General features: G+C 50.0%; 2 protein-coding genes across 3 annotated transcripts in view; one reads left to right on the forward strand and one right to left on the reverse strand.

The window, feature by feature from the left end:
• PDZD9 (PDZ domain containing 9) overlaps positions 1 to 21057 on the reverse strand; it is a 365894-nt gene that overhangs the window by 199426 nt on the left and 145411 nt on the right. The window lies entirely within an intron of this gene.
• Positions 1 to 21057, forward strand: part of EEF2K (eukaryotic elongation factor 2 kinase) — a 61749-nt gene that overhangs the window by 25951 nt on the left and 14741 nt on the right. For both annotated transcript variants that reach the window (XM_082431018.1, XM_082431019.1), the window contains exons 3-15: positions 2302 to 2402; positions 5741 to 5801; positions 7150 to 7187; positions 7567 to 7738; positions 11038 to 11187; positions 11419 to 11551; positions 11809 to 11936; positions 12651 to 12852; positions 14410 to 14477; positions 18102 to 18179; positions 19040 to 19102; positions 20550 to 20684; positions 20818 to 21006. In XM_082431018.1, the coding sequence (XP_082287144.1) occupies positions 2302 to 2402; positions 5741 to 5801; positions 7150 to 7187; positions 7567 to 7738; positions 11038 to 11187; positions 11419 to 11551; positions 11809 to 11936; positions 12651 to 12852; positions 14410 to 14477; positions 18102 to 18179; positions 19040 to 19102; positions 20550 to 20684; positions 20818 to 21006 (1518 nt within the window). The remainder of the gene's footprint in view (positions 1 to 2301; positions 2403 to 5740; positions 5802 to 7149; positions 7188 to 7566; positions 7739 to 11037; positions 11188 to 11418; positions 11552 to 11808; positions 11937 to 12650; positions 12853 to 14409; positions 14478 to 18101; positions 18180 to 19039; positions 19103 to 20549; positions 20685 to 20817; positions 21007 to 21057) is intronic.

Raw genomic sequence — 21057 nt, forward strand, 5'->3', positions numbered from 1 at the left:
ACGTTAAGATGCAGAACAGAATACTGTGCCAGTGCTCTTAAATTCATGTGTGTGTTAACAAATGCATAGGAGGAAACCTGCAGAATATCTAAATCAACTGTCAGCTGAGGTTTGCAGAGGAATAGAGGTTAGAAAGGACTGCTGCTTTCTAATTCAGAATTCTGTAGTACTTGTACTTTTTTGTAATAAGCAGATCAAACATTTGGAATCAGGGAAAAAAATCAAGATCACTAAATAAAGAACCAAGTCCCATTGACCCACTCTCCTGAAAGGCTGTAAGTTATATTTGCAGTGTGATTCCAATTTTATTTAAAAATGCACGTAAGGGATCTGGAAAAGAACTAGTCCAAAACATTGATGATAGTTGCTCTGGTGGACGGCATGTGGCAGATTTGAATTTTCTTTGTCTTCTGTATTTTCCAAGTGTTTTCATTAAGCATGAATTAGCTCCAAATAGGAAGGAAAAAATTACGGGCTTCATTTTTAGACTTTGCAGAGGTTAGAAAGCCCCAGTAAGGGAGCCCTGGGTCATGTGCGTGCATGTGTGTGAGTGCCTCATCTCCTCGGAGCAGGCTCCCAGTGATGGAGCTTAGGCCGGGGGCGTGCGCTGGTAGCTGTCCTGTTTGGACCCAAGTCCGTGGAAGAGCTCCTAAGAGCTGGTCCAGGAGGCTGAGGGATGCCATTGGGGGGTGGGGAGGTCTGGAATCTGCCAGGCCCAGACAGTGGCCAGCCCACCATCCAGACCCTCCCTGTGGCTCAGGCCTGTGGCCTGGAAGGGAGTTTTGGTCTCACTGATTCTGTAGAGGCTGTCGGGCAAAGGTTCAAGCTCTACAGGAAAAGATGGAGAGGGTATTGCTACCCAGTGTGAGAGTCGGAGTGTTTGTTTGGAGGGGACAAGAAAGGAGTCCACCTTGGGATTATAAAAGCAGTAAAATGAGCTTTTTTTTTTTTTTATAATAATATTTATTTATTTATGTATTTGGCTGTGCGGATCTTCGTTGCGGCACTTGGGATCTTTGTTGCGGCACGTGAACTCTTAGTTGTGGCATGTGGGATCTAGCTCCCTGACCAGGGATCGAACCTGGGCCTCCTGCATTGGGAGCGTGGAGTCTTAGCCACTGGACCACCAGGGAAGTCCCAAATGAGCTTCTTAAAACAAAAAAATGGGGTCGTACTATGACGCTGTTGAGAATCAGCATGTTCTCTCCATAACGTGCCTTGGTCGTCTTTCCCAGTTGGTAACCCTTGAAGCCCTGTTCTTAACAGGGTTTGAACGTTTGGGGACGTGTTTTCGGGCAGCACAACAATGGAAGGCACTGAGGCACCGAATGGGTGGAGGGCAGGGATGCTGAACCCTGCAACGGGCAGAGCAGATCTGCACAAGGAATCGTCCTGCACCCCCAGGACCTTGGAATGTCTCATGGGAATCTGTTCATAATTAACTGAGAACTTAGAACTTTGTTAATGTAAAGGCAACATATCTTTTGCATAGGTTGATATACTCTTGAGTTTAAGAAGGTTAAATTGTCTATGAATCTCATTTAGGGCAGTAAAATGGGGTGTATTTATGATTTATACAATATTTATGAAAAGGTGACATTGGGCCTGATAGGGTCCAGAATTCCCACCATAAGGTGGTTTAGCATTTTAAATGAATAGAATCAAAGTGTATTAACCACTCCCCACAGACGTTTGGGATGAATTCAGTTTTGCACAATACCAGTGATAACTCTTGTACACATATGTTTGCACACTTATGTTTGTACTTCTAGAGGATACATTCCTAGATGTAGAATTGCTGGGTCAAAATAAAGGAATACACTTTTTCCATTTTAGTACATTGCCAGATTGCCTTTAGAAGCGGTTTATACCCACTGACAGTACGTGAGAACACCTGTTTCCCCACATCCTGGTCAGGCTCGTCATTACCAGCTGTTAAAATGTTTGCCAGTCTGAACAAGGCGGGATGGGGGAATATCATCTTATTTTCATTCTCAACTTTTTGATAACAAGTGAAGCAGTACGTGTTTTCTATACATATTATGTTTCTTCTTCGGTTTTGTAGTTAAGACAGGTCACTTCTGGCGGTGGGAAAGCTGGGCCCATGTGAGCTGTGCCCGTGTGAGGTCTTTGGGGAACTATGTTCCTACAGGGATAATAGATGGGAGTGATTCTCTCTGACTGATGCTGTCTGCCTCCCCAGAGGTTGGAGACACTGGGAAATCACAGGGTGAGAGGAGCTGCCCTGCACTGTCCCAGAAGCCCCTGGTCTGGACCTAACACTCCCCTTTGCTTCTGCAGGAAGCTTGGAAGCATGCAATCGAGAAGGCCAAGCACATGCCTGACCCCTGGGCCGAGTTCCACCTGGAGGACATTGCCACGGAATGCGCCACGCGTCACAGGTCAGCGCCTTGTCTGCAGACGCTATATGACCCCAGTCCACGAGGAGTCCCTCCTTCTGCTTAAAATCAGTGAGGCTTAAGTACCCTTGGAGATCAAGGAAAAGGGAATATAATAATAATAATATCACCCAATATTTGAGTATTTACGCATGCTTAAGGCATTGTGCATGATCTCATTTAACCCTTACAGTGTGTATTTAATCCTGTAAGGTGTGTATTCTATAGGCTAGGCTGAGCTGTGCTGCAAGTACAAATACCCCTAGGGCTTAATGCAACAAAGGTGCATTTCTTGCTCATATGAAGTTGGGTGAGAGTTGAGTAACTCTTCAGGGCAGCTCAGGGATCCAGGCTACTTGTGTCTTGTGGCTCCATCATCTCAACACATGACCCCACAATTACTATCAAAGGGGAAGAGAGCAGACCAGCTGTTCAGTGCCTTGGTCCCAGGAAGATTCACAGGACAGAGCTGGGAGGGTCTAGATTTCCTATTTGAAAAGGCAGAAGGAAGGAAGAGTGTTGGTTTCAGGAAGAAAAATGAAAAACAACAAAACACTACCACCAACATAATAGTAAGGAGGACGATGATGATGATGACGAGGGTCCTTATTTACTGAATTTTCCATCTGCTAGGCACTGTTTAAGCGCTCTATATGTATTTACTCATTAAGAAAAGTCTGGAGTAGTTGTGTCAAGCATTCGGGACTCCTGTGAGAATCTGATGAAGCCATCTCAGAAAGTTGCACACATATGTCTAATTTTACTCATAATTTTAGAAGACTCATGGATCTGCCCTGGGGCCTGTCCTGTGTCCTGTGACCTCTGTGTAGACCCCTCCAGCTCTGACTCATCCAGGTCAACCCTGTGAGTTCCCTCAGTTGCCCCAGTGGAGAGAGAGAGGTTTGAACAGGGTCACCCAGGTAGTTAATAAGACAACTTTCTGACTCAGACCAGTGTCTTTGAATTAGTCAGGACTCTGTTTCAAGTGCAAGTGACAGAAACCCAATTCGCAGCGGCTTAAGCATAGAAAGGAATGGTGGGCTCATCTACATGGGCTTCACATATGGCTGGTCCCAGATGCTCCAAGGATGCTTTTGGCTCTGACCCCAGACAGACTGTCTTACGTCAGTGGCACAGATGGCCCCTAGGAGCCCCACATTTCATCTCACTCAATGGGAAAGGATCTTTCTTTCTCAATTTTTTTTTAAAACAAAAGTTCCACATTTGAATCTCATTGGCCTGGCTTTGGTTATAGGCCGGTTACTGAACCAGTCATTGTGCCAGGAGCTTTGCTCTCACTGGCCAGGTCTAGATCACATGCCACAAGCCAGAAGGTGCTGGGGGATCAGCTTCACCCAGTCCATATGTTCTGAGAATGGAGGATGGTGGTTTTCCAAAGGAAAATTGGGGTGCTGTTACCAGAAGAAAGGGGAGCAGTTGCTAGGTAGGCAGAAACCGTGGAGCCCTCTCCACCTTTCTGCAATGTGTTCCCGCTCCCACCTTGTGAGGAGATGGCTTAGAGCCTGGCGTGCACCTTTCCCCGTTTCGGAGGCTGACCTCCTAGTGGGCTCTGGGGTCTGTGCCGGCAGCTGAGGTCAGCATCGTCAGGGCCCCAGAAGGCCAGGTTGTAGACTTCTGTTCCTTCCTGCCTATAAACGCAGCATGGTGGCTGGTCGGTGACATCTGGACTCCAGGCTGAGGACACCAGGCCACCAGGGAGGCCCTTGGAAAAGCAGGACTCACATGCTGGGCTGGTTCTGTGTGTCCCTTAGCTCCTTGGGGACCAGGGACCAGGGGCCATGCCAAATTGTGTTTATTTCTTAACCATAGTAGCTGATTTCACCTGCCCTGCCTGCCAGCAGAGGGAGGTCAGGCACTGACGGCCAGAATGTCCAGAGATTTCTAAATTGGAGGCTTCCACCTCTATTCCTGGTTTTTAAAGAGCTCTGCTGCAAGCCAGCCCTTTATTGGGACAGATGTCCTGTTCACGTGGGTTGTACCCAGGCTGGTTAAGAGCAAGGTTCTGTTTGAAACCGACCTGGGTTTGAATTGGCTCTCAGGAAGGTTTTTTTCACCTCTCTGAACCTTGGTTTCCCCATCTGGAAAGTGGGCACAATATTTGTACGGATCTCACAGGGCTGAGTGATGGTTGATGGAGGAGTTCCGTGTAAGCGCTCAGCATACAGTGAATGCTCAGTGAACTTAGAGCAGCTCTGTCCTCTGTAAGGTTAGTGATTGTGAAGGACAGTTAAGATCCTTCCATTGTTGCATGTCTCTGCCCTCCCCCAACTTCTGGGCGCCTCTCAGCTTTCAGTCTGTTTGGAAGTGAGGGAAGACTACTTCCTTTACCTTGGCCTCTACATAGTAGTAATAACAATGATTGCTGTTATTTATTGAGCACAGTACTTGCCGAGGGCTGGTGCCAGCAGGTGTGTGGCTCTGACAAGCCTTCCTCGCCACCCTGGGCCTGGGGTGGGTTAACTGCCAGGCCTCTGCTTGTTTTTCAGGCTCTGAGAAGGCTGTTCCCACGAGCTGGGAGGTTCTGGAGTCTGTCGCCCCTGAGGGAGGGCCAGGGAGGCATCTGCTGGAGCTAAGAACACACCTCAGCCCTGGGGGAGGTTTTAGATTTTAGGGATTTACGGGGCCAAGGAGCTTCCTACCAGGCGAACCTGTTAAGGCCCAGCCAGGCCTAGGGCCAGATTTGCTCTGGGAAAGAGGATCCCTGGGAAAAGAGAGATGAAAATGTTCTGGAACCCTCTCCATCCCGCTCTGCCTTGGGTGTGTATCCAGCAGCCTCTTTCCTGGTTGGAATCAGAGGCAGGACCCTCTCCCAGCCCTGCCTGCACCGGGACCTGGGCTGGGCCTCACACTGGCAAGACCGAGGATGCAGCCGCCTCCCATCCTTCGACACGCCATTCGTTATCTAGGCCAGTTACAATAAGGATATTTACTCATTCAACTGTTCATCCAACATGCGCTTATTAAGCCTCCCCTGTACCAGGTCCTGTTCACTGGCCTGTCTTTGTGGATTTACACTCCAGTGGGGGAGCCAGATAGGTAGGGAGCGAGCCCTCCCACTGCACAACAGTAAGCGCTGGGGGACATAGTGGAGAGGGAATAGCTGCCTTTGACGAAGGGGAAGGAGGCCAGTGTGGTGGGGACCTGGGAGGGAGGGGGGGTGTCCACAGACCCAACCCAGGAGGTCGGCTGGGCCTGTGGGTAGAGAGCAGATTTGATCCCGAGGGCAGTGGGCAGCCCAGAAAAGTCTTCTGCCTTTAGCTAGTGAGTGACAGGATCAGGTAATGGACGCTGCGCCCTGGGGTGGGTTCTGGTCTCTGCAGGTACAACGCTGTCACCGGGGAGTGGCTGGAGGATGAAATTGTGATCAAGATGGCGTCTCAGGTGAGCAGAGCCTTGAGCCCAGTGTAGTCAGGGCTGAGTGGGGATTTCTCTTGAGCCAACGTCAGGGCTTGCTTCCTCTCCTTCACACCCACTTTATTTTGTTTTTTTAACTTTGGGGAATTCTTTATAGTACTGTATATTTATTTTATTTTTTACAACAGCTTTATTGAGATGTAATTCACACACCATACCCCATACCCATTTAAAGTGTACAGTTCAGTGGATTTTAGTATAGTCACAGAGTTACGCAACCATCACCACGATCAGTCCCAGAACATTTTCACCATCTCTAGAAGAAACCCCGTACCTACCCATTAGCAGTCAGTCTCCAATTCCCTCATCTGCCCCAGCCATGGGCAACCACTAATTTATCTTCTGTCTCTGTATATTGACCTATTCTGGGCATTTCATGTATTAATCATACATATCAAAAGATTTTTCTTGACACTCTTATTGAAAATCAGTGAACCGTGAATGTGTATATCAGTTTTCAAAACTTGCAGGTCACCACCTATTACTTTTCATCTAACAAGGTGAACTCAGTGGGTTGCAAGAAAAAGGAATCAACTAGAAAATAGAGAACTTCCTGCATAGTAAGGGGCAGGATCGATTTGTGAAACATTTTGTAGTGTATCACACACTCAGAAAAGTGTATAGCTTGATGAGTTTCACCAAGTGAACATGTGTATAACTAGCACCCAGATCAAGACACAGAACATCACCGGCACCCCCAGAAGCCCCTCTCAGCCCCAGTTACTACTCCTTTACCCCCAAGGGTAAACACTACCCTGAATTCTATCACCCGAGATTGGTTTTGCCATTTTTGTACTCTGTATAAATGGAACCGTACAGTATATGTATAGCTCAACATTTTGTCCATGAGATTTGTACGTGTCTTTTCTAGAACTGTAATTTGTTCATTCTCATTGCTGTATAATATTTTGTCAAGCAAATAGACCTGATTGATTGATCCATTATACTGTCGATGGAAATTTGGGTGGTTTTGCTTTTTTTCTGTTACAGACAGGGCTACAAAAAACATCCTTTGACATGTACTGTCTCTAACCCCACCCCATCACCCCCATAATATCTTCACCCCCTGGGGGGTCTTCTGCTCAGCTAGGGCGGGGAATAGGGTGGTCTCATCAGTCCTGCAGCCTCCAGGCTGGAAGTTCTGTGAGGCCTTGGTGCTGCAGTAAAGGAAGGAGGGCCCAGGGATTTTAGGGTTGAGATGAGGTCCAGGGCATCGATTTGGTGGGTGACGTCCAAGGGGAAAATCTCCTCCTGGCTCAGGGTAGCCTCTGGGTGGGGTGTGGGGACTGATAACCCGCTGTGTGATGTCTTTCAGCCCTTCGGCCGGGGAGCAATGAGGGAGTGCTTCAGGACGTAAGTGACTCAGCCTGCCTCTTGGGGGGCCCTGCCCAGACTCCCTCAGGCTCCTGAGAGCAGGGGCACTGTGACATTTCCAGTCAAGAAATGGAGACAGTGGCTTCTCTTCTTGTAGCCCAAGCTCCTCTCCATCTGGTCTCCCTTGGACCATACGTTGGGACCGGCCGTGGGGATGGGCTGGAGGAGAACAGGAAGTATGTCCCTTAAGCCCCCTTCGCAGCTCCTTGAAGGATGCTGTGGGGTGGGGAAGCTCCTCCCACCTCTTGCATTTTGTTCCTGGCTCTAGCCAGCCGGGTCAGGCAGGGTCTTCCCGTCCTGAGGACTAGGGCTGGGATCCGGAGCACCCAGACGGGCCCCCTGGTGCCTCTCCCCTCAGGAAGAAGCTCTCCAACTTCCTGCACACTCAGCAGTGGAAGGGGGCCTCCAACTACGTGGCAAAGCGCTACATCGAGTCCGTGGACAGGGACGTGTACTTTGAGGACGTGCGTCTGCAGATGGAAGCCAAGCTCTGGGGAGAGGAGTATAATCGGCACAAGCCCCCTAAGCAGGTGTGTGGCACCCCTATCTGCTGCCCTCCGACACCAGGACGTATCTGGAGATGAGGGCGATGGAGGTGCCTGTCACAGGCTTCCTTCTTCACCGTCTCAGCAGCAGCTAATAACAACCATCATGTATTGGGCCTGATAGGTCAAGTACTCTACATGCCAAGAGTTATTTCTTTCTGAAAACAGAGGTCTGAGGTTGTTTGAGGTTGGAATGTTTTTATTCCACTTACAGATGGGATCTATTAGTCAGGATTTTTGCTTGCAAATGACAGAAACCCACTCAAACGGGCTTAATCCAAAAAGGGAATTTATTGCCTCCTATAACTGAGAAATAGTGCTGGCTACAGGCGTAGCTGGATCCAGGACCAAACTGAAGTTGTTGGGAATCTTCCTCCAGCTCTAGCCTCAGTGTTCTGTGTTGGCATCACTCTCAGGCGGCTTTTCAACTTGTAGTGACATGTTAGTCCCAGTAGCTGCAGGCTCCCTTTCCGTTTCTCGGCAACCTTGATGGAATGACGTGTTTTCCCACGAGTTTCAATGGAAGTCTCAAAACTGGGTTTCTTTTTTTTTTGGCCGTACCGCGTGGCTTGTGGGATCTTAGTTCCCCAACCAGGGATCAAACCCGCGTCTCCTTTGTTGGAAGCACGGAGTCTTAACCACTGGACTGTCAGGGAAGTCCCATGGGTTTCATTGGCTTGATTAGGTCAGGTGCCTCTCACTGAGCCAATCACGACGGCCAGCGTGTGGGAATATGCAGATTAGGCAGGCCTGAGCCTTGTACCCACCAGCAATATGGGTTCTTCCACCCAGACTAGGTGGACTGAGATTGGTGGCTCCCGAGGAAAAGCAGGAGAGGGAGTGGGGAATGGATTCCTTCCTTATCTGCCCCCGGGGAACCTAGGGCACAAAGAGGTTAAGTGTCTTGCCCAAATGGGCAGGGATGGAGTCAGGGCTCAAATCCAGGCTTTCCAAGCCCCTGCTCTTGGCTTCTTCACTTGAGCCCCCAGGGTATTGCTGACCTGAACCAAGCAGAACTTCCAGTTGCCTGCAGGCATTTGAGGAAATAGCACCCCAGGCCTGTGCCCTGCTTAAATTCACACCTCGGCTCTCCTACTGTTTGTGCACCTGCTAGCTATAAGGTACCATCTTCTGAGAGCCTAGGAGAGCCACACTTCCAGGCAGCCAGCAGAATTTATTGAGTGCCTACTGTTTGCAGAGCCCTTGATTAAGTGTCCTTGGTGTGGATACAAAAAGCCACATTCCCACCCTCGGGGGTTGTGACCTCCTTAGTAATTCAGTACACTCAGGCCTGGCCACTTTTTCCTTCCTCCCTAAGCTTGTTTCTGCCTCAGGACCTTTGCACTAACTGTTCCTGCCAGGCTGCATCACTGCATCTCCTCAATCCTGCTCACGGTTCAGGTCTCAGCTCATGTCACCTCCTCAGCTAGGCTGTGCTAGACCGTCCTAAATGAAGTAACCCACCGCTGCACCCTCTGTCCTGTCACTTTGTTTGTTTTGGTTTCTTTTTTTTTTCAGAGCATTTGGCACCGTCTGAAAGGGTCTTATTCATGTAGTTAATATTTCAGTTGCTTCTCTCCCCCGAGGGCAGGGATTTTATCTGTCTTGTTCAACTCTGTCCGAGTGCCTAGGTGCTCGGTGAATAATAACGCGGTTGAATTGATGAAGGGAGAGGAATGTGGTTGTTTGCGGAGGACCTGGCTGTCCCCTTGCGGATGTGTCCTTGCCACTGACCCTCACCCAGTGGCCTTCTGCTCAAGCAGGTGGCCCTGCAGCAGACTTCCTGGTAGGAATGGAGCCAACTTTGGGGACAGGAGCCCTCTGGGAACCAGCCACTCCTTCCCCCCTGGCTGGTTCTCAGAACTGAGGCCACATTTGGGGAGGTTCTCAGCTCTCAGCTCTGGGCCCCTTTGGCCTCTGCAGTTGTTGTCTGCCTGTCTGGTGACTCAGGCAAGCAGTTTCCTGGGTGGTCATTTCCTTGGGAAACCCAGACCTGGCTCCTGTTGTGGGTGGCGTCAAGGGAACAGGGTGCCGTGGGTATGATCTTGTGTAACAGATCACAAGTTAGAGTTTCAGGTTTTCCCTGCTCTACTTTACAAACATACACAGTACTTACATGTTTTCTTCTGAGTACAAAGTTAAACATATACTTGGTGCAAAATTTAGCAAGGAATGTCTGAGTCCCCTGTAATTCCCCTCTGCAGGGAAAGAACCACTCTTACGGTTTGGTATGTATCACTCTAGAATTGTGTCTGCTGATAATAATGACATCAGCAAACGTTGACCGGCTCTTTGCTGTGCCAACAGATTTCATCCTCTTACCCATTCCTCAGGTGAGGAAACTCAGGCACAGATTGGTGAAATAACTTGCGCAAATTCACTGTATTAGCATAAGGCACAGGTTGAGTTGCTTAACAGACAGACCCACAGTTGTGTGCTAACTCGAAATGGTTTCCTTTTGTCTCACCTAACAATCCCGCTTTGGTGGGGTCTCAGGGTGGGCTGGGGCTTCGCCTCCTTAAGCCATCCAGAGGCCTGGTTCCTTCTGTCTTGTTGCTCTGCCACCTGCCGGGAGTTGCCCTGGACTACATGGTCAGATCTGGCTCACTGGCGGATGTCCACCTTACAGCCTCAGGAAGGCCAGGGAAGGAGAGGGCAGGCTGGAGTTGCATCATCACGGCTGCTTGCTTCCTATTGGCCAGGCTTAGTCACATGGCCACACTTAGCATCCAGGGGAAGCCAAGCGATGCCATCCATCCCTACCGAATGGCTGTGCATCCTGTTAAAGCTCAGGGATGGGGGGTTGTCTTAGTCCACTTGGGCTGCTGTAACAAAATACCACAGAATGGGTAACTCAAAAACCATAGAAATTTGTTAAGTCCAAGATCAAGGTGCCAGCATGGTCACGTTCTGGTGAGGGCCCTCTTCCTGGTTCATAGCTGGCATCTTCTTGCTGTGTCCTCACATGGTGGGCAGAGTGAGGGAGCTCTATGGGGTCTCTTTTATAAGGGCACTAATCCCATTCATGAGGGGTTCTCTCTCATGACCTTATCACCTCCCAAAGGCCCCACCTCCTAATACCATCACCTTTGAAGGTTGAGATTTCAACCTATGAAATTTGGGGGGATACATTCAGGCCGTAGCAGGGGTTTTCATTCTCAAAGGAAAAGGGGAATGGATTCTGGGGACAATTAGCAGTTTCAGCCTTTCTGCTCCAGCCTCTTATCAGAGGAGGGTTCTGCCTGGGTCCTCCCTCTGACCCCCCCCTCCCACCTTCCCGCCAGGTGGACATCATGCAGATGTGCGTCATAGAGCTGAAGGAAAGGCTGGGCCGGCCCCTCTTCCACCTAGAGCACTACATCGAGGGCAAGTACATCAAGTACAACTCCAACTCAGGCTTCGTCCGCGATGACAACATGCGCCTGACACCGCAGGTGAGGCCCCTGCAGAGGCCCGTGCCCCGTCTCAGCAGACCTCGGGTCCCTCCGAATTAAGCAGGGCTCCTTCCTTTGTCTTTGCCTCTGTACAGCTTCTCCCTGCAGATAAAGGCCCGCAACATGGGCAGAGGTGGGGTGTTGAAACCTCTCAGAGCAGTGCCTGCCAGCGTTTGTGCAGCCCACAGCCTGGTCTCTTGCGGTCACCTTTTCTTTCATGTCACCCCACAGGCCTTCAGCCACTTCACTTTTGAGCGTTCCGGCCACCAGCTGATTGTGGTGGACGTCCAGGGTGTGGGTGACCTCTACACCGACCCACAGATCCACACCGAGAGGGGCACTGACTTTGGAGATGGCAACCTAGGTAGGCGGGGAAAGCCAGCGTGTCCACGGAGACCACACTCCCCACAAAATCTCCGGGCTCTTTGTTCACCCAAGAAAGCAGGCCGAGGTGATATATGGGGCGCCCCAAGGTTGTGGAGACGGGATCCTGGGGCCTCTGGCTCCTGCCAGTTTAGCATGTTTAACACCTGCCCCTGCCACATTTAGTGTGCTCAGTACCGTCCTGCCCCGTCCCAAAGCAGAGCAATCTCCAGACCCCCTGCTGTGTTGTGTCCGCAGGTGTCCGTGGGATGGCTCTCTTCTTCCACTCTCATGCCTGCAACCGGATTTGCAAGAGCATGGGCCTCGCTCCTTTCGACCTCTCCCCAAGAGAGAGGGATGCGGTGACTCAGAACACCAAGCTACTGGTGGGTACCCAGTGTGAACCTGCTCGGACTGGCAGGGCCCTTCTGCTGCCAGGACCCGCAAACTGTGTTTCCTGTGTGCTGGTGGCTCAGGCCCTGCAATGCTTAACTGAAGAGTATTGGGGCCGGAAGACTCTTAGTTCTGTCTGTGTCCCTCGTCCCTCTTGAGCCAATGCCCACAGCCCTCCTGAGTATCCCCACTAATAGAGGAACAGGGGTCTGCTTGATTTGGGCCCATTTTTGCCCAGAGTGAGTGGACCAGGCGTGTACAGATGGCGAGTGGCGTGTGTGGAATGTGGTTTGTGTGATGTGTTGACAAATGGCTGGACTAGACTTGGACCTGGCTCACTAAGTACCTCACCGTGTCCAGGATGTGCCCCCATCCCCACCCCCACTGCATGGACCAGATATAAGACAATATTGGCAAAGACCAGCTTGGGATTCTGGAATGTATCCCCCAGCTCAGGGCTGTAAAGCGTGGGCAGCGCTTCTGGGACTGCTGGCCCTCTGAGCTCCTGTTCCGGATGCCCCTTCTTAGAGGCCTTTGGGTTAATCCCCCACTGATTCGTTTTAGGTTTTCTGCCAGTCCCTTAATAGGCACAGGTGGGTGTTGTGGCTGGAAGGGCCTCAGGTTTTGAGGGAACAACAGGCAACAGGAAGAGCCCCTCTTTCCCAGAGGGTGCCTGTGTGACGTGCATGTCCCTGTTAATTCTCCAGCAATCGGCCCAGACCATCTTGAGGGGGACAGAGGAAAAGTGCGGGAGCCCCCGGGTGAGGACCCTCTCGGGGAGCCGGCCCCCCCTGCTCCTTCGCCTCTCAGAGAACTCTGGAGATGAGAACATGAGTGACATAACCTTTGACTCTCTCCCTTCCTCGCCATCTTCTGCCACGCCACACAGCCAGAAACTGGACCACCTTCGTGAGTGATGGTTTGGCCCCTGGGCATTGTGATTGGAGGGGACGAGCACAGGTAAAACAGGGCTAAACTGGCTTTCACTTATGTTAGAAAATCAGACATGCCAACCAAAAAGGTTGATGGCCCAGATGGTTTTACGGGTGAGTTCTTTTTAAGAAACTTTCAAGATGCAGTCATCCAAATGCTGTAAAAACAGCCTTTGTTGTAGAAAACAAGGTAACATTTTTCAGAGTGTTTTATGAAATTAGCAAAAACTTTTATACCAAAATTTGACAAAACACCAAAAAAGAAAACTATATCCCAACCTCAGTTATAAATATACAAGGCAAAAATTCTAAATAAAGTATTAACAAATAAAAACTAGTATCTTAGGGGATTCCCTGGCGATCCAGTGGTTAGGACTCCTCACTTCCACTGTAGGGGGCGTGGGTTCAATCCCTGATCGGGGGGAAAAAAAAAAAGACTAGTACCTTAAAAGAATAGTCTGTCACAGCCAAATAGGGTTTTTGCAGGAATCTGAAAGTTGTTCAGTGTTCAGAAACCAATTAACATCATATGAACAGGTCAAAGGGGAAAAATGGGCATCATTATTTCCAAAGTTGAAGTGACAGAGTTTGCTCATGATATGGATGCGGGGTCTGCAGGAAAGAGGGGAGGCAAGGCTGACTCCAAGGTTTTGATCTGAAGAACTGGCAGGATGATGGGGCCATTTATTCAGCTGGAGGAGGCCCCAGGGAAGCAGGAGAGGAGGATTTTAATGTCAGATATTAAAGAAGCCTGTAAATCACCACTGAAAGGCCTGGGGAATAGTCTGAAGCAAGAGTTGACAAACCTTTTCTTAAAAGGCCAGAGAGTAATAAATATTTTAGACTTTGTAGGCCATGTGGTCTCTGCATTTGCAGCATAAACGCAGCCATTGACAATACTTAAAACAAATAGGTGCGGCTGTGTTCCAGTAAAACGCTATGGACACTGAATTTTAAATTTCATATAATTTTCACATATCACAAAATATTATTCTCCTTTTGACTTTTTTCAACCATCTAAAAATGTAAAAAGCATTCTTAAAAACCACATGAGAATAGGCGACAAGGCAGATTTGGCTGGTGGCAGCTTAGGACAGGAGATAAAGACTGGGGTGGTTGGTTTTTAAGCCATCTAAGGCTTCTCCCATTTGTAGCTACTCATTGGGCCCCAAATATACAAATGGCTTTCCTTCCTTCACAACTGCACCTCACTGAGGTCTGACCATAGGTCAAGCACATGGTGCTTATCAATACATGACACAATTGTATTTGCATTAATTATGACAACCCCAAGGAGGCACACCTGGTAAGCTGCTTGCTCAGGACCCCACAGCTGGCGAGTAGAGACTCTGGGTAAGCTCTCGAGGAAGAATTGTGGCCCCCCCAGTGCTGACAACATACATTCTTCACCCATTTTTGTACTTTATAAATTTAAAATAAAAAAGGCTTGGTGGCAGCTGTAGGCTGTAGATGGGTCTTGTGAACTGTTCCAGCGATGGAGCCTGGTGCCTTACTCCATTTTCTCCCTGCTCAGATTGGCCTGTGTTCAGCGACCTCGATAACATGGCACCCCGAGACCACGACCCTCTGGACAACCACCGGGTGAGTAGAGGGGGTGGAGGAGCAGGGCGGGGAGGAGTGGACCCCCTCCCCCGGGAACTGAGGATGAGACCTCAGGTTCAGAGGTGGGTAACCCAGGTCTGCTCCGGGCACTGGCAGGAGGATACAGGTGCATGGGGGGAATCCCAGCCTCCTGCCCAGGGCAGCATTTTGTCTGGGAAGAGCTGGGTCTATTCCAGTTCCTGGAGGTGGTTAAAGCAGAGAGAATCCAAATCAGCAATAATGCAACCTTCTGGTACATGCTGGGCTTGGCCCTGGGTTTGGTTTGGCCGCACGTTGTGTGGCCAAGCTATCTTGGGGCACAGGGGGCTACGTTGGGTCTCCGATGTGTAACTTATAGCACAGGTAACTGTGATGCTTACAGGTTGGATAAGCAGAACAGGTTTCCTGCAGCCTCTGCGTGACTAGCAGTAAGAAGCTGTAGATGACATATTTGCATTCAGACAAACATATATTATGGTGTCAAATTAAAAATTCATGAGAATGTTTTAGACAGACTTCACAGAAACGTCACACTTGCACAGGCCACAGCATCTTAAGCTGCACTCTCAGCTCCAAAGGTTCAACTTCGCTCCTGACGGCTTTTCAGAGTTCTTGAGGGGGAATAAAAAATAGGAATAGCTGACACATACGGAATCATCACTATGGGCAGACACTGTTTTAAGAGCTTGGTAGATAATTCTCATTTAATCCTCACAACAACTTAAGAGATAAGTAGATGATAGTTTTTATTCCTTTTAGAATAGGTTTTATGTTTTACTCTAGAGCTAGGGTGAGTTTTAGAATTTCAGAGTAGGTTGAAAAGGAAGAGATTCAGAAAATGACAAGGTGAAAAGTCTCCCTCCCACCTGTCCCCTCAGCCACCTGCTTATCCCCAGCGTTAGCAGCTGCTTAGACAGTGCCCTCATTATCCCTGATTTAGAGACGGGGAAACTAAGGCACAGAAAGGTAAGCCACTTGCTCACGGTCACTCAATGATGGAGCCAGCGTTCAAACCCAGGCCATCTGGCCTCGAACCCACCCTCTATACTGCTGCCCTTTGCTTTTTTTTTTCTTTTATATATAAATGTATTTGTTTATTTACTTATTTATTTTGGCTGCATCGGGTCTTCTTTGCTGTGTGCAGGCTTTCTCTAGTTGTAGCGAGCAGGGGCTACTCTTCGTTGCGGTGCGCGGGCTTCTCATTGTGGTGGCTTCTCTTGTTGCGGAGCGTGGGCTCTAGGCGCGCGGGTTTCAGTAGTTGTGGCACATGGGCTCAGTAGTTGTGGCTCGTGGGCTCTAGAGCACAGGCTCAGTAGTTGTAGCGCACGGGCTTAGTTGCTCCACAGCATGTGGGATCTTCCCAGACCAGGGCTCAAACCCGTCTCCCCTGCATTGGCAGGCGGATTCTTAACCACTGCACCACCCCCCTTTGCTTTTATTCTCCACCATTTCTCAGATGAGGATGCTGAGGTTTGGAGAGGTTAGCTGCCTTGCCCAGGGTCTGACCTGGGGAGTTCAGAGCTGGGGTTTGAGTGAGGCTCTCTGTTGCCCGGCTTGGGAGTGGTTCCCAAGGGTGGGACGCGGGGCCCAAGGTCATGCAGAGTGGGTGCGAGGAGGGGGCTGTCTGGAGCTTTTAGGTATAGCCTGTGATCCAGTTTCAAAAAAAGCCTTTCACTCAGCACACTGAACACTTCAATTTGGTTGTCTGTAAATTATACCTCAATTTAAAAAAAAAAAAAAAAAAAAACAGCTATTTGGCTCACACAGAACAAAGACCTGGGGGAGGGCGGTAGGAAGCCTGTGGTGCTTCTAGAAACCAGGGCAGGGGCCTTTTTAGAATAACGCAGCTCCTTCGGGTGGAGTGGATCCTGGCCAGACCAGAGACCAAGGATTCCACTGTGTATGTTCCATGGCGCCCATCTGTCTAGGAGACTGATCCAGGTTTTACATTTATGGTAGTGATACCAAGCTTCTTTTAAAAATATATTGACTTAAGTAAAATAAAATGGTTTATTTAAAGAAAAATAATAAGGGCTTCCCTGGTGGCACAGTGGTTGAGAATCTGCCTGCTAATGCAGGGGACACGGGTTCGAGCCCTGGTCTGGGAAGATCCCACATGCCGCGGGGCAGCTAGGCCCGTGAGCCACAGCTACTGAGCCTGCGCGTCTGGAGCCTGTGCTCCGCAACAAGAGAGGCCGCGATAGTGAGAGGCCCGCGCACCGCGATGAAGAGTGGCCCCCGCTTGCCGCAACTAGAGAAAGCCCTCGCACAGAAACGAAGACCCAACACAGCCAAAAATAAATAAATTAATTTAAAAAAAAATGAGTAAAATTGAAAATCCCTTTAAAAAAAAAAAAGAAAAATAATAAAACAGAAGTATGAATTCATGAGAAGAGTTTTATCTGGAGGAGGAAGAGAATGGGATGCGGAGGGGACTCATAAGAGGTCTAAATTTTAACAGCAATGTTTTAATTCCTTTTAGAAATAAAAGATCTAAAGTAACTAAGGCCTAGTGTTAAGAGTTGACAAAACTTGGCAACAGGTGCACAGGAGTTCATTTTAGGATTCTCTGTTCTTATTTGTGTGTTTGAAATGTTTCTCAGTGGAATGAAGGAGGAAAAAAATAAAAGTTTTAGTTGAACAGTGATGCAGGTGACATGCGGATATGGCCAGAACTCAACGTTGGTAGACAAATGACTGAAGTTTTAGAGATTCTAAATTATACCAGGTTCCTTTTCACAACAGAACTCAGATCTAGAAGAATAAAACGTATGCCCAGGTGATGTGTGCGGTTTTGGCAGAGGGCTTAGTTGTAGTAAATAATTGTTCCCAGTGCTGCATTTTTTTTTAAACATCTTTATTGGAGTTTAATTGCTTTACAATGGTGTGTTAGTTTCTGCTTTATAACAAAGTGAATCAGCTATACATATACATATATCCCCATATCTCTTCCCTCTTGCGTCTCCCTCCCACCCTCCCTTTCCCACGCCTCTAGGTGGTCACAAAGCACCGAGCTGATCTCCCTGTGCTATGCGGCTGCTTCCCACTAGCTATCGGTTTTACTTTTGGTAGTGTATATATGTCCATGCCACTCTGTCACTTTGTCCCAGCGTACCCTTCCCCGTCCCCGTATCCTCAAGTCCATTCTCTAGTAGGTCTGCGTCTCCAATGCTGCATTTTTATCCATGGGTCATATCCTTTAAACCAGGCTTTGTTTTTCTGCCTGTGAAATGGGTGAGTCACTCTTAACAATGGCACTTACTACGATCCACACTCTGAGCGTGACATCTCATTTCATCCTCACAGCCGCTTGATGTAGGTAGCTATAATGAATCCCCATAGCTAGGGAAACCGAAGCTCAGAGAGGCTGAGCAGCTGTCCAGAGTCATAGCTGGTGAGTTACAAAGCTCGGATTTGAGCCTAGGCAGTCTGGCTCCAGAGCCCACATTCTTCGCCACTATTTTTTTACCGCTCCCTTGTCACCCAACCAGCAAGGGTAGGAAGAAGAGAATGTTGTGGGGTGATGCGACAAAGGAGGGAAAGCAAATGGCTGGGATTCCAGATATCACCACCACCAGGTACTCAGAGGACCACTGAGACCCTAGGGCCGTCTTTTCTCCGCAGGACTCTGAGAACAGTGGAGACAGCGGATACCCCAGTGAGAAGCGGGGTGAGCTGGACGACCCAGAGCCCCGAGAACATGTAAGGAACCCCAAGGAAATGAGAACAGAGTCCCCTGTTGCCTAGTTGTCCAGGAGGATAGAGGGCTGGGGCGGAGGGGGGAATGTGAATGGGTGGTAAGAGCATAAAGTTAAGTAATAAATAAATCATTTCAGATAAAGATAAATGCAGGGCAGAAGATAAAACAGGGTAATGTGGACTAGTAAGTTTTAGTAAGGGGACAAGCATGGGGGATTAGACACAAGGTTGAACATGGCGGACACATCTTACAGTGAAGCTGGACCTCTGGTTGCTAAGCAGAGAGGATGCTGGGCAGTGGGCCAGAATGGTGCTGGTAGGTGGGAGGGCCCAGCTCAAAGGCACGGGATTCCAGCAGTCCCTCGGGAAGGCTGCAGAGGATGAAAGATGCCCTACGGTATCTTTTCAGCAGCATCCTGGTGCGGGTGGTCTTAGGCAGTATCAGCCAGTTAGAGGTTTTGCCAGGTGCCAGAATGGAGCACAAGCATTACGGGCGGTCTTGCCGGGAGCCTCTCGTCTCGGCTTAGTTACTGCGAATATATATAGACAGGCGATGGGAGCTTTGGCTAAGCGAAGCATGTGGCCCAGTTTTCTTGGTGCCTGTCTGCTGGGATCCTGTGCCTTTGAGTCGGTTCCGTCCATGCACATGGTGAGAGCGAGAGGGAGGCTGCGGCTGCCCCAGCACATCAGTCCTGCCTGTTACCCAGCATCCTCTCTGCTTGGCAGACGAAGGTGCCAGCTTCCTGGGGGGCCGAGCCAGTTCCCTGAGGAGGATCCCCTGGGAGGGCTGAACCGGTTCCCCCGAAGGAGGTTCTTGGGAGGAAGGCTGCTCTTTGGATCACTCTAATCTATGTCTCCATCAGGGCCACTCAAACAGTAACCGGAGGTACGAGTCGGACGAAGACAGCCTGGGCAGCTCCGGACGGGTAATGTGCCCCCAGGAATCCTCGTCGTGGCTGCGTGCTTGCCTTTTTCAGACTCTGTTTCTGTTTCTTCCCCCTCATGTCATGTCGCTTCTGCCTGCCCAGGTGCTTCACATGTCTCCTAAAGGACGATTTTGCAAAGGAGCCAATCCCCTCGGCAAATACTTTTTGAGCTCCTGGGTGTGACGCTGCGGGATCAGCGGGGAGAATTAGAGAAGGTCAGGATGGCCTGTCCTGGAGGCCACAGCTCACAACGCCTTCCAGTATACATTAATTTATGTCTAGGGAGTTCCCTGGTGGCCTAGCAGTTAGAATTCCGGGCTTTCATTGCCGTGGCCCGGGTTCAATCCCTGGTTGGGGAAGTTCGCACAAGCTGCGTGGTGCAGCCCCCAAAAATTTAATTCTTGCAGCCACCCACTGAGACAGGCTAATGTTATTCATCCTCTTTTGATGTATGAGAAAAAGGGGGTCTTAAGCGACTCTCCCAAGTTTACCCGGCTAATAGTTAGAAGAAGTATCTCAGGTGATTATCATCAGGCCGGTGTGGGAAAGACCAGCCTCCGAAACGCTCTTCTCTAGCTGACTCTGAACCACATTTTGAACCTCTCACCCTCCAGCCTTTGCTAAGGCGAGTCTCTCTCCTGCCTGCAAGGTCCTTCCTCCCCTGTGGTGATACTTCCTCAAGCCTGTCTGCTCTCCCAGGCTGGATCCCAGTGGCACCTTCTCCAGGAGCCTTCCCTGATCCCCGGAGCAGGCTTGACTCTTGCTGCTTCCAGAACACAGATTATTTATCACACAGTATTTCCTTACCACAAGGTATTTCTCAATTGGGTCAAGGCCACAGCGTGGTGCGGAGGCAGGGTCGTTCGATCCCAGCACCACTGACATTCTGGGCTGGGTCATTCTTTTTTGTAGAGGATGCCTTGTGCATTGTAGGATGTTTAGTGTGCGTACACACAGACACACACACACAGCAGCCTGGCTCTGTCCTGCGAGAACTTTGGACAGGGGTGTTTTGAGCTGGGAGACATGATGTGTTTTCTAAGCCCATCTCCTGAAGGTCCCTGTGGATGCACAGGGAAAGCACAGTGGATTTGCTGCCAGGTCTGAAGTCAGGCTCTTCTGGTGCCTTGTGTGGGCAGCTGGCAGAGGAGCAGCTGAGGGTCGAAACTCCCCGACCTAAGTCAGATGGATAAGTGAGGAGGCACTTCTTTGAACTGCTGCAGTGCAGTGTGCTAGCCTTTGTGTCCTGTTGCTACAACATTCCCTCAGTGCCCACAAGCTGGCATAATTCAAGTGACTGGAAATGGAGCCGGGTTTGTCCAAGAAAACTTGACACCGTACAGGTCCGCGCCCCTTAACTTGCCAGGCCGACTTTCGCAGCTGGGAGGGTGCGTCCATCCCCAGCCCCTCGCTTCTCTGGCCTGTAAATACCCGGTCCTCCCTTCAGGTCTGTGTGGAGAAGTGGAATCTCCTCAACTCCTCCCGTCTCCACCTGCCGAGGCCTTCAGCCGTGGCCCTGGAAGTGCAGAGGCTCAACGCTCTGGACCTTGAGAAGAGAATCGGGAAGTCCATTTTGGGGAAGGTATGGTGATGCCCTCTCTGCATTAACCCGGCGCATCCCCCAAGAATCGCTTCCTCCCCCAGGCTGGTTGGGAGGCCCTTGGCTGGGGCTGCGGCCTCCAGGCAGCCAGGCCCACCTGCCGTCTGTGTGGCAGGTCCATCTGGCCATGGTGCGCTACCATGAGGGCGGGCGCTTCTGCGAGAAGGACGAGGAGTGGGACCGGGAGTCGGCGATCTTCCACCTGGAGCACGCGGCCGACCTGGGCGAGCTGGAGGCCATCGTGGGCCTGGGACTCATGTACTCGCAGCTGCCCCACCACATCCTGGCAGACGTCTCTCTGAAGGTGAGGGGGCCGGGGGCTCAGTCAACCCATCACCCTTCCCTCCCTGGGTTT

Source organism: Balaenoptera physalus, assembly GCF_965194825.1.
Source record: "Balaenoptera physalus genome assembly, chromosome: 16".
NCBI lineage: Eukaryota > Metazoa > Chordata > Mammalia > Artiodactyla > Balaenopteridae > Balaenoptera > Balaenoptera physalus.